We start from the raw sequence: 17,330 nt of genomic DNA, 5'->3' as shown, positions 1-17,330 counted from the left end.
GACTTGGCTACCTTGTCATTCAAACGACAAACCAATCCCCCAAAACAAGCGTATAATTTCGACCGATAACTTTTTTAAAATGTTGGGCATCAATGGACTCCTCCTCCTGTTCTTAGGGGCACTGCTGGCTCCTCAAACCCTTGGCCAGAGTGAAAGTAAGCTACGTCTAGGGTGACCATACGTCCCGATTTTCAAAACCTGTCCTGAAAATGTCCCGGTTTTTAATCGTAGGAAAAAATTAAATTATCTCACTTTTTCGCCAAAATATTGATGAAAAAGTAGATTTTAGCACCTAAATACCAGTAAGGTGCATGTAATATTTACTTAACTTCCTTTCCTGGCTTTTTTTAAAGATTCGATGATGTCTGAACCGTCAAGCATTAGATATTATGGAAAAAAAAATTTGCAAAAAATGTGCCAGATTTAGCCAGGACAAATATGGTCACATATTTGTAATATGGAATATGGTCTAGCTACATCCCAAAATTATTTTACTTGTAATTTATTTCCTTTAAAAATTTTTTTTCATCCATCTCTAGACACCGAACTGATAAAAGTTCTTTTCAAGCGGTCCGAATACGTGAATCAAGTATTTTTCCAGTTGCTCTTTGCCAACTTGGACGCCAGCTTACTGGGCAACCCGATCCCGGATCCGATGAAATTTGACAATTTTACGTACAACCACCAGTCAATTTTTCAAGCAGGGGAGTCAAATACGTAGTGAGTTTTGTATTAAATAAAAACTTTGCATTAAATCTAGCTACTTTCTAACAATTTACATATTTATGTACTAAATATTTCCATAGCGATCCCCTCCTTTTTGGATATGTCAACTCCGTCCTATCCGTTGACGCGAATGTTGAAACTTACCAGGCTAATATACACCTCACAATTCCACAAGTACATTTAACAGGTGAGACAGTCAATTAATAAGTAAATTCGACTGGTAAACTATCCACTTAAAAAATTTAGTAATTTAATTTAATAAATTATTTGGGACAAGTTTAATTTAACAAATTGACGCTCTGCTGGTACATATACTGCACTTAAATAAATTGTAGCTGTAAAATTGTAAAAATCTAAAATACAATTCATAAAAAATATTTAATTATTAAATAATTATAATTATTTTGTAACAAAACTTGGACAATTATGTATGTACAATTCAAAATAATTAAACACTAATCATCCTTCTTTCAAAAATTAAGGGATGTACGACCTTTGGCTCGATCAGTCCTCCCCCTGGGGTATAGGGGACAGATATCGCGGCAATGGCGCGTACGCCCATACCTTCACGAATGTCGAGCTTTGGCTGAACCTAACCGTGGGGGAGGGTGGTCGCCCAATCGCGACAGATATCGGAACATCCCTTCGCTTCAACTCGTGCAGACTCTGGGCCGAAAACTTTACGCATAATGGCATCTTTTGGGACGAAACCAAGTGGGAAGTTCAATCGGGGATTTTTAAGCAAGAATTCGACAGCCCGGAGAAGGCTGGGGCTAGGGAAATCCTACTAACGGAGGGGGCTCGGTCTTATTTCAACATTTTGTGGGGCATACTGGTAAGGACAAGTAAAAAAAAATGGGAAGGTCATAGATTTTCAGAACTCTGATTTTGCATTATCTTTCTCTGTGTATCTTCTAGAAGGTTGATCGAGATCAAGCCCTGCAGATTTTAATTGAATTGGGTAGGTTTGAGTGGTTTGATTAATTAATTCGATAAGTTCTTAAACATAATATTGCTCTGTATTCAGGAACCATTCTTAACCCCTGATCTGGACCAGGACATTCAATTAAATCTGATACTGCGATAAACGATGTTTTTCAAAATGTTACAACTATAATCTGAAGATTTTTGTGGATAAGTAATTATTCATTAAGTAGATTTGGGCATAAACCCGTAATAAATATAATCATTTGCATAAGTATGCAAAGTCTGTGTCATCTAATTCTGATCAAGTTTGTTCCCCTTTATCTCGGGTATTCATGTTATAAAGGATGGCTAATCCCCTTACATATGTATGTATGTCAGTTCTACTCTGTACATTTGCATATTCTCATCGCTAGTGTGCACTTTTTCACCCAACAATTCTCACCCCACAATTTTCACTCGACAATTCTCACTCCGCACCAATTTTCACTCCACAATTTTCACTCCACAATTCTCACTTTCTACCAATTCTCGCTCCACAATTTTCATTCTCCAAATTCTCAACCTACATCAGTACCATCCAGCCATAATAATGATATACGTATGTACATACATATATACCATGTCATAACACGAAATCATAAAAAAATAATACCACCTCACGGTGGTTGCACTTTTACTCTATCACCTCTTAAACTGTAATGTGATCCATGACCTGTGGGGTTCGATCTGGTTAGAAAATTTTTATAATACCTTTGGGGTAGGTGAGAACCGAACCCGTCGGGGATTTATCTTTCTCCATTCTTAGCCACCAATCTGACTTTCCGCAGCAACCCTCCAATTAACGATTTCCCACCCGCTTGCGTAATGTCCTTCTGATTTTGAGCCGTTAACGTTCGAATCCTATCAGCTTTTTCGCCTTGGAACAAAGGTTATAGAGTATATACCTTCTTAAGCACAAAGCCAAAAACTTTCCGATTTCTCTCAAAAGGACGTATGGAGGATTGGCTGTTTTAAGGAGGTCATTCTTAGTGTTAACTGTCGCAGGATCGCATGACTTACTAGGAATGTGTTGTACTTATAACTACTATTAACTACTCAAAAGTAGTTGATCTACAACTACTTTGGCTTTAACTATTTAAATGCTAACTGACTTTCTACCTAGATCCTAAAATCTGCTAACTACTTATTAATTGCTTTTAAGGCTTTTACGGAGGCTCCGCCACTAACACGTGAACGTTTTTGACCTTCAATTATTGGTTGAACGGCTTGGAGTTTAGGTCCCGAACATTTTTTATGTGAAAGCCCTTTTCTCGAGCTACAAGTCGGCATCGGCGATTTCAACTTCTGTACACTGATTTGACCATGGCGAAGTCAATTTTAGACCACTCGTCTCCCATAACTTTCCAAACTCCGTCAAAAGTTTTTCGGTGGCGGAGAAAAGATTTTGTTTCAGATATCCAAAGCCGAATAAATCCATTGGACTTACATAGAGTGACTTAACAGGCATTTCACTATTTTGGATGATTGTTGTCCTGAGTCTAGCTTTCAGGTCCTTGGCGTAATCCTGGGTCAAAAGGGCGGTGTGTGATGACGCTGCGCCGTGATGAACTATCACTTTTTTTGTGTCCTTACCATATGGTTTTGGGACATGAATCTCCAAAAGCGGTTTTAAAACAACGTCAATGAAGTACTTCGTAGTTACCTTCACTTTTTGTGGAACTTTGATAAGTGGGAGGACACCACGACCAGATAATGCACCAACCACCATGAACTTGTTGCAAAAGTTTTCCGTGTGCGGGATGGTCAATCTTCTGGAATTATTTTCTTCTTTGGTTGTATAGTAAATTTTTCTATGACCGTTGGTATCTTTAAAGAAAATAGTTCTTCATCCAACGACACTAAAAAGTCACTTTTATCTTTTGTCAGGTAATTTATATAAAATTTTTTGGAGGTCAGACGACGATTTTGTTTATGCTTCTCAGTCAGCTGATGGACTCGGATTTTTCTTCTTTTTTGCTTCTGCAAAATTTTAATTGCTCGTCGCACACTAGTCTATGACACTTTGGTTAGACGTGCCACTGCTCTCTGGGGTGGTGAGTTGCCCTTAGAGGTCAGTAGGTCAATTTTCTTAAGCACGGGCCGAATTAGCACTTTTCGGACTCGGGTTTGAGGCATGATGGTTGTCCTTTGGTACGAGCTTGTCGTTGTTGACTTTCATTTATCAGTACCTTATGTATCCCTGTTTTCGAAACTTGTTGTCCTTGAATTTTGAAGTGGTTAATTATGTCTGTGTACGAAAAATTAAGTTTGGAAAGTGTTTTTATGGTACCCTCTTACTCTAAGGTCAATGGTAGGGTCATTTTTGAATCTAGAGAGCTAATTTTTTGCTCAGCCCTTGTCAATAATCATATGTCGCTATGCTCAAAATTTGGAACCGAAACTCCAACCCGTTTTGGACCAATTCAAGAGTGACCGCGTTCACGTGTTAGTAGCGGATCCTGTAACTACTTTCATTCAACTACCTTTTGCGATGCAGTTGAAGAAATCAAAAAACTTTACCTCATTTTCATAACCCCTTGTGACAATCATTGAAATAAGAAAATTATTTACAACAGATTTTTTGTAAAATATATTAATCACAAAATGTAGTCTTAATTACTAAATACAACACTGGGAATTTTACAGGGAATTTAGTTTTCGCTTACAAATTTTGTTGATAATCTACACCAGCAGGATGGCCTGGAATGTTTTTTAATTTCACTTCTTGTCATCCTAATACATCGAAATATAAAATACATACATTGTCGTTTTGTCACATGTCTCAGAAGATATCATTTTTATTGGGGATTTATTTGAGATTTTTATTTGAGAATTATTATGGCTGGAACTGATGTAGCTTGAGAATTGGGGAATGAAAATTGTGGAGTGAGAATTGGTGCGGAGTGAGAATTGTCGAGTGAAAATGTGGGATGAGAATTGTTGGATGAAAATTTACACCGAATCTTCTCATCATCACCAGATTAGTAAAAAATAAAGTTCTTCAAATCTATTGGCTGGAAAAATGATGAATTTGCACTCTGCAGGCTTATATGTAGTTTAAGTTTGAATTTTTAAAAATTAATATTATGCGATGCAAACAATAACCGTCAATTATATTTTATATTATGCATAATTAAAAATAATAATTTATTAAAAAACTTTAAAAAAATAAATTATCAAGTTATAACTTTGTCTTAATACTACTTATTTGCAATGCAATAATTATCCCGTCAAGTTGAAAAAGCATAAAAGTACAGTGCATAATAATTTATATTTAATTTCATCCCATTTTACCCACACGTGGATTTCTCTGCCGTGTTAAACAAGTTTGTATGTAAGTCATCTTAAAATTCAGTCCGAACTTTATCCTGTTCAATTTTCTTAACAATTTTCTCCAATCGCTCCAAATGATCGAAAGGTTTGGCCATTAGTTCCTTAACTTGTGCTGCCAATTCTCCCATCTTTCTCACATCTTCTGAGATTTTGTCCTTCTGTAATGCAAATTATTTATGGTAGATCAATCAAATCATAAATACTTAAATATATTCCGAAATATCTAGACAAAATATTACAATTGCTTTGACAGACATCATATTTTCATTCGCCCTGGTCAAGAAAACGTTCGTTTGATCCATGAAGTTAAAGATTTCCATGGATGTGTCCTGGTTCAGAAAACTTGCCAAAAGTTTCTCCTCTACATGAAGCTCTTCTCGCAATTTTTCTCTCTTTGCAAAATCTTTCTCCAACTGCAAAAATGATATTTGAGAATTAGGACATTAATCACACATTTTTATTTCAATTCAAATTTTTCACATTCAAATTCACATTCAAACTTTTATCACAATTTTTATCGCAAATTTTTATAAAAACTTTTATCACAAATTCAGGTCGGAAATTTTTATCGCAAATTGTGGTCAAAAATATTGATCACAAAATTTTGATCCCAAATTTTGATTACAGAAGTATTTTGATCACAAATTTTGACGGACCAGTATAATTTAAAGACAAGATGGGAGCCAATTCAATACCGAGCCAATACCTGCGTGACTATGCCAGGTTTCTAACAAGGTTGCCAAATATTCTATATACAACAAATGATTAAACGATATTCTTAATAAAAATTCTAAGAAATCCACTTTATACGAAAGGTTTAAGTGAAAATTTTAGCAACAAAAGATAACGAATGTATTGATCGCTTACCAAAACAAAATTCCTCAAGCCCTCAATTTTCACATATAATTTGATCAGCTTTTCCACCAAGTTCAGGTTAACAGGCTGACCTACCTTGCCGGGATTGAAGGAACTCATCCCGATTTGAAAATTGACATGAAAACCGTGCTTGTCTACAATTCAATTCAATATTCAATTTATTAGCATTTGATATGGCCATGAGCCCTCATCAATAGAAATTACAGAGTTAGATATGTAAATGTAAATAAAGTAAAGTAGTCAGAGGAATAGTGGGAAAACCTGGCTATGGTGTAGAGCCAGGAAAACCACTATCACCTCTGGGAATGTGGCCCAGAGGTCCATTCGGCTCTGACTACATCACCCAGGCAGGACAAATGAGTGATAGGGATCATAGGCAGATTCCGCGAGGAACTGCTGATATCCAAATGAGGACGGCGTCGTGACGGCGGAAGCAAGGTGAGTGAAGGTTGTTGGGCGGGGCGTCCACGGACCACGAAATACCTTAGCGCCCTCACGGGCACGGGCTACGTGTCCCCTTCACGGTCACACAGTGTGACCAGGGCCGAGCGACACTACCCACTTGCCCCTTCACCCCTCACAGCACAACCGGGCCATGGGACCCCCGTAGGCCCGACTACACTGCCCACCGCCATGCACGACCCCGTCCCCACTCTTCTACCAACCGCCCCCACGGTCACCACCCCGATATACCAAACAATGACCTACCTGGGGGGAGTCCTCCATGGCGTAGATCCTCCCGTGCACTTGGTCCGGCGAATCCATCTTCGCCTGATGGCTCAGCTTGTCGTTGCTGGGACGGGTGTGGCAGGGGGTGTCACCAGGCACGCAGGTGGGGGGTGTGAGTGGACGAGGCTCACATGGCGAAAAGCCTGGGACACACTTCACTTGCCCTGGCACACCCGCGACCCAGATGGAAGAGAGAGAATCCAGTTGCAGAGCGAGAGAGAGACACGTCGTGCACGGTTGAAAGCCAAAGAGGATCAACAACTTTATATAATGGAACTTCCTTAACGAATAGTATTTACCAAAACAAACTTTCACCAGGAATAATATTCTAATGGAGCATTGTGGAGAAAATATGGAGGTAACGAGAGACGAAAATAGCCAAAGAGGATCCGTGCTTGTCTACAATATGCGACATTTCCATGAGATTTTTCATCTCGTTATCGATCACAAGACTTTCTGATTCCTTTGATTTTGCAGATTTCATGGCTTCCTGAAGAAATAATTTAATTAAGCGATTAAAATCTATTTTTTTAAATTATTACGTCGTAAAATTATATATGTCAGTGAATAATTTTCTAATTACCAAGGTCTTGACCGTGAGAGTTTGATATGTTTGAAATTCCTGGCTACCCATTTTTTCAAAATCCTGGAAAACCGGTATTGCATCGACTTCTCCATTTAAGACCCGTTCTCGTAATTTCTCTCGCCCGTCCCAAATGAATTTTAGATCTTGTACAGATTGCTTGTGTAGTTGGAGGAAAGTTTCTAAGGTTTTTGCACTTTGGGTAAGAAAGGCGAGGTATTTGGAGCCCTAAATAGGTAAGTAATTTACATATAAATGTATTTGACGATGCAATTTTGTAAGAGAATGAGCGCACACGTTATATTTCGCGTCGCAACTAATTCAGGTAACTATGTAGCAAAGCTCAAAGGGATTCGCAAAATTTGAATTCACAAATTTCCCAAATCTATGCAAACAGCCCTGTAAACCCCACCTTAATTAGGTTTAAGTACATATTTAGAGTATTTACAATTTCTAAAGCATTTCTGAAACTATGTATAAGTTTGCCATCTTTGCAAAATAAGAACATGTCCTATGGTTTGGAAAATTTGCGAAAAAAATCCTCTTTTTCCAGCAAAGGTTTTGTAAAACCTTGAAAAATTCTCAAAACTTTGCAAGCAGTGATGATATGCTTAATTTGATCGATGTGCAAATTATACGAGATTGACTTGAGTACGCCGAATAACTTAATGCTCTAAAAATAAAGTTTTATTACCTTATCCACAAGCTGGACAGCATTCTTATAATAATCCAAAAGAAACTGGAGGGACTCACTCATCGTGTAAATCTCTTCTAATTCGCTCAATCTCGTAATTCCAAATTTCTTCAAAATAATTTCGCAATACGCCAACATTTCTGCCGTATCCCCCCCACCGGACATGACCACTTTGAAGTGCTCCAATTCCTTGGCACGATTCCAGTCTTGTTCATTTACTGAAAAATCGGTTGGGTCTAACAGGTCAAAGATTTTCTCCGTGCGGGCAGAATCCCATAAGGGAGCTGGTGAATTGGCGTTGGATAATTTGTCCGAATTTTTTGCATCGAAGACACGTTTTGGAAGAAATTTTAGATTTTCAAGTCGCACTTCTGTGCTTATTGTCATTGTTGAAATTATTTGCGAAGAGAGGAAGAAAATGAGGAGGATGGAGTATTTTGTCTCCATCATAAATAAATTATCTCAAAACTTGTATTTTCTGGTAAATAAGTTAACTAGTTTGGGTAAATTTTAGGAAATATTTTTCCCGATGAATAGAACTTGCTTCTACTTTGACGAGATCAGGAGTGACGGAAAAAATACGTAATCTTGATTTCTGTGTGAGTCATGTCTTTATCCTGACTCATATTTACATAGATGATAAACGTCTTTCTAGTTTTAGGAGCCCTGCGGAAAGGATGATATAGCGTACAAATCACAATGAATTCACATTTCATGATAAACTTGTAGAAGTTTTGTCGTACAGGTATTGATTTCTCATTGTTATACATAGTTGCTTCCGCTTGTTGTTAAAATTTTATCGGTCCGTAATATATTTGCTATCGATATTGTAAAACTTTAATACCGAGGTATTCCTACAAGGTATTAATTTTCAATAGCAGAATGGTAGAGTCATATCCATATATGTATGTGAATAAGGTTTGGTATTATTTTATTACTGGATTTCTAAAAGTGTAATTATAAAATTAATTAGTTAATAAATCATCATACATGAATGACCTACAGAAGGAACCTTGAATATGTATGTATGTATGAATGTGCAATGTACATATACGTACATATAAATATGTACATAAACCTGGGTGAGGCTAACTAAATAAAGAGCAACACGAACTTGTCTTGTATAAATTTAGATCATTAACTTTATTGAAAATTAAAACATATTTAGTTATGTAAAACAATACCATTTTTGGTATATAAGAAACATGATTTAAATCAAGATACACAATTTTAGCCAGTTTAAAAAAATGTCACATCATTGCTCACCAATTAATAATTGATAATGGTTGGAAGGTTGCTTGGATATCCTACAATCTGTTTAAATTCGTCCACATTGCAACAATACGTGTATCCGTGGAGGATGTTGTCCCTCTGGGCTTGTGTCATTGTTAACCAAGGGACACGATCGCACATGTCTTGGCATTGTATTCTATCCCGAGTTATCTCGTCAGGGGTCGCGTGTGGATTGTTGAATTGAATAATTACCACGCCCTTCGTTGAGACCATGTCATACACCAACTTCCAAAAGAATCTGGGAGATTAATTAAAAAAAATATTGTTATAATTGTCATAATTGTCATAATTCATATGAGTAAATTTCTACATAATAGAATAAATTTATATCAAGGAATTCGCATCGTGAAAAAATCAACCCCGAAAAGTCTAAACCCAATACAATAAAAAACTCTATAATTTTTAGAAAGTCTAACTATTACTGTGCATGATTTTCGACCGACCAACTACAAATTATTACTCACAAGGGACACTCACGACCTGTCGTTTGAGTCCAGGGTACCCACTATGTTTTTTAGAATCTACTAGGACCCCAGATGAAGGATTCATTCATATTTCCGTGTAAAACTTATATTTGGCGCCATGGCATGGCGCCAAATTCGCCAAATTTGAAGGTTTTTCATTTTAAAACCGCCGTAACTTTTGAAATCCTGGACGGATTTTCAAAATTTTTGGCAAAAATCATGACAAGGAGTTCAACTTTCGTATTCTATGAAATTTTTTCCAAAATTATCGCTTTTAACTTTTCGCAAAATTTCGAAATTTCGGGTTCGTCAAAAACATGCTAAAAAATATCTCAAAAATTAAAATTTTTTATTTTTATTTTTTTCTCTAAAATTTCGACTTTTCTGATCATTTTAAGCATAAAATTTTAAAAATCCGACATAAACTGCAAAAGTTATGGGGGTTTGAAATTGTTCGAAAATGCAAATTTTTAAGTTTGGCGCCACGCCATTGGGCCAAATATGAGTTTTACACGGAAATATGAATGAATCCTTCATCTGGGGTCCTAGTAGATTCTAAAAAACATAGTGGGTACCCTGGACTCAAACGACAGGTCGTGAGTGTCCCTTGTCAGTATTACAGTATTAGTCGCGACGGCATGACAAATTCAATTTTTAACCCATTTATTTCCCAGGAATTAAAAAAACCTACTTGGGAACGGGGATAGCACCTTGTCCCAAGTACATCTTGACCATATTTCCGTTGTCATTGGGTAACTCGAGTAAGCCAAACGTACCGGTCCATACTTTCAACAAGGCGTTACCAGGATCTACCAACACCCTGACGTCGTCTTCGATTTTCTACAATTTTCGATAAAATTAATCGATCCATTTTAAACAATCGATTTTCTATGTTTAAATACGTAACACAAACTAAGGACGATGAAAAACTTGATAATATTGGTTTTAAAAATATTCATACCTTCCAATTCCCCGCGTTTAGAATTCCCTGCTGTGGCGCGACATTAAGATAAAACATGGTTGACGCCTGGCCAACGCGCGTATTGACGTCACCTCTCGCAAATAAGTGTCCACAAGTATACGCATATGGTTGTTGGTCTGGGAAGAATCTGGCGTAATTTGTTGGACCAAGCTTGGACCAAAAAGCAAATATATTTATATACAGGGTGGTTTAAAGGTCACGCTACAATGGAAAATGTTTCAATGGGAAAAATTCGTAAATTAGTTACCAAAATTTTGAGAATTTACCGAATAGTTTTGTCAAAACTGATTCGATGACAAAATTCTTACAATTTTTAATTTAAGAGGCAAAATTTTGGTAACGAAAGGAAATTTACGAATTTTTCCCATGGAAAAATTTTCAATTGTAGCGTGACTTTTATACCACCCTGTATATGCATCTACATATATTGACTCGACTTTAACACATGCCTACCATAGCTTTCAAGTTGGTCCTTTGCTTCGGAGTGTTGTACATATTTTTCCATTGAAATTGAAAAAGTGACATCGCCTGTTCAAAATTTCCAGTGCCTGTACGTGGCAATCCACCGTTTCCATAGACGTGTCCCACAGAGTACAACGTTTGTTTGAGTATAGGGTCAAAGCAGGAGATGTATGTCGGGAGGGATTCATACTATGAGAGGGAAAAATATGACGCATATGTATGAAGTATATGAAGTTTTTATGAGAATTACATAATAAATAATTTTCAGTGTGATTTTTGGAAATACTGAAATCGAGACAAATCCTATCACTTTTTATACATGCATAGTGCACAAAACTTATTTAATTATCAGGATTAAACAAGGCTTTTTATAGATTTAATATAATTGATCTTCTCGGGCGCTTACCTGCATTTTACTCGGGGAAGTCTCAGTGCAGTCATCTTTCCTTTTTTAATTAGATAATACGAACAGATTAGAAGCAGGGTTACGTTTTCTTAAAACCAAATTCCCAAGGGCAGCTGGAAAAATGCGGTTTTTGCTACCCACCCAAATTAGGTGGGAAATCGGAAAAAATTGGAAAAACTCGGTTTTTGGGCAAACTGTTCAAGGAATTTGATTTATAATTTGAGACCTGTACATATTCTCTACCAATTTCTCAGAGAAAATGTACCCAACAAAGAAAAAAGATTTGGTCTGAAACAAAACAAAAACAAAACAATATTTCTCCGCTTGAAAAAAAACGAAACAAATATTTTGAAACAAAACAAAAATTTTGAAACCAAGCAAATATTTTGAAACAAAACAAAAATTTTGAAACTAAGCAAAACATTGCCATTCAAAGCGACATGTATTTATGTGTAAAAATTTGCAAAAAGACTAAAACTTTTCAAAACTACCCGTATTGCAGATCAAAATCTTCATAATTTCATGGAGATCACGAATATGAAGTTTAATTCAAAAAGGTATTGAAGTTAGCCTCCCATACAGTGGCGGATAAAGCCAACTCGGGGCCCCTAGGTGGGATTTTGTTTGTGATATGTAACAGTATTTAAAATTCTTAACTACATATGCTTGATTTCATAATATTTTGTCTCTGTTATTTTGTGTACTACATATGTAACATATGATATGTTTAGCAAGCATATTTTGTAAATTTAATTTAATTATGCCCTCTGACTTGATACGGAAAATGGCTCTCCTTACAAAGAACTCCGATTGGCGACATTTTTTAATGTTATCGAACTATTTTAACTTTTTAAAGAAAATATTCAGCTTTAACTACGTTGCACCGCTCCCAGAAATAAAAATAAGCTAGACCGTATCCCTTTAGAATTGAGTGAAGTTACATATTAGCGAACTTAAATTATTTTACTTTGCTTTTAATCCTAACCACTTATGATTATCGTCTCAATATTTCCTAATTTAAATATCGAAATAGGCGGATAATACATATTAACTTAACTCCGTATGAAATTCCTTTCGATTCGTGGGGAATTAGGCGTCAATTGGGAATCACGACGGACTAGATAAAGACATCGATACAGGGTGGACCAAGAAGCTGTATAAAAATTCAATCCAATCCCCCTTAAAGAGGGGATGATAAAATTAAATTTGTCGTCAAAATTGGGTAGAGTAACTCAAAAAATTGTTTTGTGATTTTTTTGTAAACTTATTTTTGAAAATTCGAACAACGTGCTCAGTTCAAGTAGATGTACATAGTATGACAATGCAAGACTGTTCCTGCCGAGGTTACATCGGAAGTGTTATAGAAAACAGCTTTAATTATTTGTTCGTGAAATCAATTTGCAATTAATTAATAAAATAGTTTCTGGTGGACTTATTCAAAGTCATGTCACGAGCCTAATATCATTAGCACCATTGAAAAACTGCCCATTGGGCAAAGTAGAAAAAAACTGAAAATTCAGTTAAACAACTTAACCCACCAAGAAAATTCCCAATCCTAATGCAGCATGGTCGATCTGTTAGAATCCAGCAAATTAACTATCAGGCGAATTATACAGGCGAATTAAAATTGATTTTGGAAATATTATAAGAAAAAGGACATATGTACATATAGGTCTACGCATTGAGCGAAAACCAACTTTTCCGCTTCCTTCTGAAAAATGTTAGCATTGCGCAAAAACGGACAACTATAATTCTGATCCGGCAGTGGTCAAAAATCAAGCCATCCCTGTTAAGTCATCAGATATTGACAGATTGGATTATTTCGGATTTTTCATCGTAGAAATGCAATTTTTACATTTTACGATTTACGGATTTTCATGTACTTTGTAACACTTAAAAAATGACTGCAGGAAACATCGTAGAAAAGTCCCTTGAAGTTTTTGTACCGGGTAAAAAGCGATGCATGCCTAGATAAAGTTAAGAACAAGGGCCGTCGAATCCAGCAAGTTTCGCAGTAAAAAAGTTCCGCTTGCAGGTTAAAGAAATTACGAAAAATTTATACAGCTTCTTGGACCACCCTTCTGTAATGAGGCTAACATCATTTTTATTCGACAATTTTTGCATGCAATTCCGCAGAATTTGCGCAAGAATATAAAAAAATCAGTTTTTGGTAAGAAAAAGTCTCATCCCTATCAAGGGGCCCCCAAGTTTAGTATTTAGCTACTAAAGTGTGCGAAGATTGGCGGAATCTCATGCAAAAATTGTTCGAACCCCAAAAAAAACCTTCCAAGATTAAATAATTTACACTGGAAATGACTCGGTTACGTTTACATACATATATCCAGAATCGAAGATATATATTTGAGACTACCAGTGACTGGTTATCAATTTATACCCGACCGGTGAGAAATTTATTCCAAATCGGCAATAAATAATCGTAACCGAATTACCTTCAGAATATGTACATACATAAATACTTAACCACCGATTTATAGTTTTCCCAAACTACTTATTATGAGAGAACTTAATAATAATTAACCTAATAATAATTTATCCACAATATCAGTTAATTTATTTTTCGAAATTCGTTGACCAAACTTACATAATTTTAGATATATACCCCAGTATATACACCACACCGCACCCGGGGGCCCCTAAGTCACACCTACCCCACATACCCTATTTATCCGCCACTGCTCCCATATACATGAAGCGCCATATTTTCCCATTTTGGACGGTAAAAACCACTTTTTCCCACTACCCACGGGAAAAATATTTGGATGGAAAAAACGAAACTCTGCTTATAAGAAAGTAATACAAACTTAAATACACAAATCCTTGACATTATTCATACCGTGGATAGGCGGAAACAAGGTAGAAGGTTTGCCCTTCACAGTTATCTGTTATCTCCAATTTTCCACTGGCCCCTTGAAATATTCGGTTCTGCGGGATGGCAGATAAAGCATGGGAGGGGGGCTTGTAGCGAACTATTTCTGTCAGATATATTTAAAATTTTAAGTTTTGAATTTAAATTAATTTTCAGTGTACGAAAACAGCGTCATTTGTGTATAAGTAGACTTACCATTGTCTGTTTTATTCCCAAATTGGATTCTTCTCAAAATTACGTTTTCCCTAAACCAAATAATATTATTAATTGCTTTAACATTTTGTCTTGTTAAGGTGCACTTATATGCGGGGTTTGAGTTTGAATTGTTGTGTATCAACTTTCCCTTCTTCCATATATTTAAATGGCGATTTTGAAACCTATTCATCTCCGTGGGGTTTTTGCAATGTGAAGATCTTCATGTACCGAAAAATCGATAATTTTTAGGTTTACAAAGTTAGGAGTCTAGAATTTTGATTTTTTTTCTTGAATGAGAAAATATCTAGTTTTTATTACTTATTATTTTTCATCTATTTCATATTTATTTCCTCATGGAAGAAAAAAATCAAAATTCAACAGTCGTAACTTTGTAAACTCAAAAATTATTGGCTTTTAGGTACACTAAAATTTTCATATTGTAAATAACTCACGGAGATGAATAGGTTTCAAAATCGCCATTTGAATATATGGAAGAATGGGAAGTTGAGACACAACAAAAACTCAAAACCCGTATACAATAGACCATTAAGGTGCAGAATCTAGGATATGTTAGTATTTATAAAATATTTATAATATAGTTACTATATTACCTGTCATCATGTTGAGATGGAAATTTCTCACATGTAGCAAGCACAACTAGTGCAAAAAATATTTGAAATTTTTTAAGCTCCATAGCTGCAGAAAATTCTGTAATTTTTACACTTTCCTCTCTTCTGGTTTAAAATGCAATGAGAATAGATTTATCCACACCAGCGTTATATGTATAACCAACATAATAATTAAGCACCAGATAACCCATGGTAGGAAGTGATTTGATAAGAACGTGCAAATTAATGGAATTGATGGAAATAAATTACATATCAATAACTTTTTTGTGTAAACTCGGTTCGATGACCTAATTAATCCTGAGATGAATATATACGAACGAAAATTGATTCATTATGTGAGTGAACTCTAATTTGTTGACGGGACATATTTTCATATATTCATTATGGCAAGTTATCATTAAGTAGTTATGAATGGGAGGAATTCATTCTTGTTGCGTCCCAAAAATTAATTTGTTCACTCACTTAATTATTAGTGAGACAAAGTAATGCTTATTTTAAGCAAAAATACAACTCGGCAAAATAGTTGATGTATGAAATAAAGAATTCTCGTATGAAAAGCTTTATTCATTTATAAATACATAAATAACTTTGCTTTCCTTTAACTCTTTTTTAGCTGATGAAATATCTCACAATATTTTGTACCTTAAACAAATTCGAAATTTAAATCGGACTAACTTTCTCACAATCATATTAATTTTTCCCTTTTTGTAAATTGGAAATAATCTAAGACGCTGAAAATCTGTAAAATTGAAATAAAAGTCGAAAATCATACTTGTTTTCAACAGTAGAGGTTTTCATGAAATGAAATTTATTCGCTAAAATTTGAATCTAATTTTGTATGAGAAACATTGCATGCTTTTACTTTTCCAAACTTATATGAAATGTAGTTTTTAGATTTAAAGTGTACTATTTTCATCACAAAAAGTACGTGATACATACATATTTTGTAGAGAAATTTGATAACATGATTCCACATATGTAATTTCACCTTTCCGAACTATTGGTATGTCAGCCGATTTATCTTATATGATAAATAGTCACTGTATTCCGGCAAATGCAAAAGCAACTTAGCACGTTGCGAAGTCGACGAAACGCAATTTTTTGTGACCTCCAAATTTATCACAGTGAAAAACTCATACAAAATATAAAACTATTATTTTTTTATAGATTGAATGAAAGAAAACAATTCAGGTTTTATCTTATCCTACGAAATTTGGTCCCAGATAAAATTTTGTTACGCCAATGACCCACGAAATTATTACAATTCCATCCCTCCCACAGATTTAGCTTGAGCATACGTTTCCTCATCGTCCTTCAAGCCTTTCCTGTTCGCATCGTCATCAGCCACTTTAGTTTCACACGTGCACATCTTTCCCGCCAAAACTCCGGTGGCGTTTGTTTCGTTATTTCGAGCCGACTCTATCGAATATTCCAAGCTTGCCATATCTGTGCATGTGGTTCCATCCTTGACATAATTACAGCTCAGACCTTGTCCACATTTCAAGTAGAAGGAACCATCCATCAAAATGAATGAGTGGGGAACGCAGGGCTCCCCTCGAGCATACCGACACACATTTTTTCCCTTCCCAGCATCCCATTCGGTAACGTAGTTCGTCAAGTTATACCGATTTCGAAGGATGGCCTAATTTTAAAGAAATAAACAAAAAATTCCTGAAAGCATTTTCCGCTTTTAAACTAAAATTTACATATTTACTTGAACGTAATCCTCCCCGCAAACGCATCTAGCCGTAGTCTTGTCACACACCAGGGTGTCCGCCGCTCTGCAAAATGTCCTCCCTTTTTTTACACTGTCCGAAACGATGCTGTCGAAAATTTGGTTGTATTGTGGGCTGTTTTTAGGAAACTTTAACATCTTACGGAAACCAGATTGACGGAAGGTTTCGTCACTCCAGGAACACGAATCTCCCAGTTGGAGGGAATCGGCGTGGATGAATTTTAGATAGGAAGTTATTGAAAGGGTGACGCCCTGTGTGAGGGGGTTATTTGAGGATGACTCTATCCCCCCCATGGTAGCACTAGTACTAAATAGGGTCGCATTTATTGGCGACCCTAAATGACTGAATGGGATACCCTAAGAACTAAAC

At 35.9% G+C, this 17,330-nt stretch overlaps 3 protein-coding genes across 3 annotated transcripts; 1 reads left to right on the top strand and 2 right to left on the bottom strand.

Moving 5' to 3' along the window:
* Nucleotides 1-79: 79 nt before the first annotated feature.
* LOC118439536 lies at nt 80-1,901 on the top strand. The gene is made up of 6 exons (XM_035860930.1): nt 80-155; nt 540-720; nt 807-913; nt 1,209-1,561; nt 1,645-1,687; nt 1,754-1,901. The coding sequence occupies exons 1-6, from the start codon at nt 80-82 to the stop codon at nt 1,771-1,773; spliced, it is 780 nt and encodes a 259-aa protein (XP_035716823.1). The 3' UTR covers nt 1,774-1,901.
* A 2,985-nt stretch (nt 1,902-4,886) lies between these two features.
* On the bottom strand, nt 4,887-6,891 carry LOC118433011. Its single transcript, XM_035844527.1, has 3 exons — nt 5,893-6,891; nt 5,265-5,438; nt 4,887-5,183 (listed from the first exon to the last, which is right to left on the bottom strand). The coding sequence occupies exons 1-3, from the start codon at nt 5,998-6,000 to the stop codon at nt 5,037-5,039; spliced, it is 429 nt and encodes a 142-aa protein (XP_035700420.1). The 5' UTR covers nt 6,001-6,891; the 3' UTR covers nt 4,887-5,036.
* A 2,133-nt stretch (nt 6,892-9,024) lies between these two features.
* On the bottom strand, nt 9,025-15,359 carry LOC110861159. The gene is made up of 8 exons (XM_022110268.2): nt 15,208-15,359; nt 14,597-14,646; nt 14,369-14,507; nt 11,515-11,554; nt 11,100-11,297; nt 10,626-10,796; nt 10,356-10,504; nt 9,025-9,438 (listed from the first exon to the last, which is right to left on the bottom strand). The coding sequence occupies exons 1-8, from the start codon at nt 15,288-15,290 to the stop codon at nt 9,177-9,179; spliced, it is 1,092 nt and encodes a 363-aa protein (XP_021965960.1). The 5' UTR covers nt 15,291-15,359; the 3' UTR covers nt 9,025-9,176.
* Between the last annotated feature and the right edge of the window lie 1,971 nt (nt 15,360-17,330).

The sequence above is a fragment of the Folsomia candida genome, unplaced genomic scaffold (assembly GCF_002217175.1).
Source record: "Folsomia candida strain VU population unplaced genomic scaffold, ASM221717v1 Fcan01_Sc038, whole genome shotgun sequence".
Lineage (NCBI taxonomy): Eukaryota > Metazoa > Arthropoda > Collembola > Entomobryomorpha > Isotomidae > Folsomia > Folsomia candida.
The sequence above is the reverse complement of the archived record's forward strand: the minus strand, read 5'-3'. Positions and strand labels throughout refer to the sequence as shown.

Bases quoted from the DNA above. Each gene is read 5' to 3' on its own strand.
- LOC118439536 (XM_035860930.1), top strand. From the start codon at position 80: ATGTTGGGCATCAATGGACTCCTCCTCCTGTTCTTAGGGGCACTGCTG. The intron at 156-539 runs GTAAGCTACGTC...ATCCATCTCTAG, and splicing joins AACCCTTGGCCAGAGTGAAA to ACACCGAACTGATAAAAGTT. The intron at 721-806 runs GTGAGTTTTGTA...ATATTTCCATAG, and splicing joins GCAGGGGAGTCAAATACGTA to CGATCCCCTCCTTTTTGGAT.
- LOC118433011 (XM_035844527.1), bottom strand. From the start codon at position 6,000: ATGAGTTCCTTCAATCCCGGCAAGGTAGGTCAGCCTGTTAACCTGAAC. The intron at 5,439-5,892 runs GTAAGCGATCAA...TCATTTTTGCAG, and splicing joins GCTTGAGGAATTTTGTTTTG to TTGGAGAAAGATTTTGCAAA. The intron at 5,184-5,264 runs GTAATATTTTGT...TTTGCATTACAG, and splicing joins TGATGTCTGTCAAAGCAATT to AAGGACAAAATCTCAGAAGA.
- LOC110861159 (XM_022110268.2), bottom strand. From the start codon at position 15,290: ATGGAGCTTAAAAAATTTCAAATATTTTTTGCACTAGTTGTGCTTGCT. The intron at 11,298-11,514 runs GTAAGCGCCCGA...TCCCTCTCATAG, and splicing joins CTTCCCCGAGTAAAATGCAG to TATGAATCCCTCCCGACATA. The intron at 9,439-10,355 runs GTAGGTTTTTTT...TTAATCTCCCAG, and splicing joins GGTGCTATCCCCGTTCCCAA to ATTCTTTTGGAAGTTGGTGT.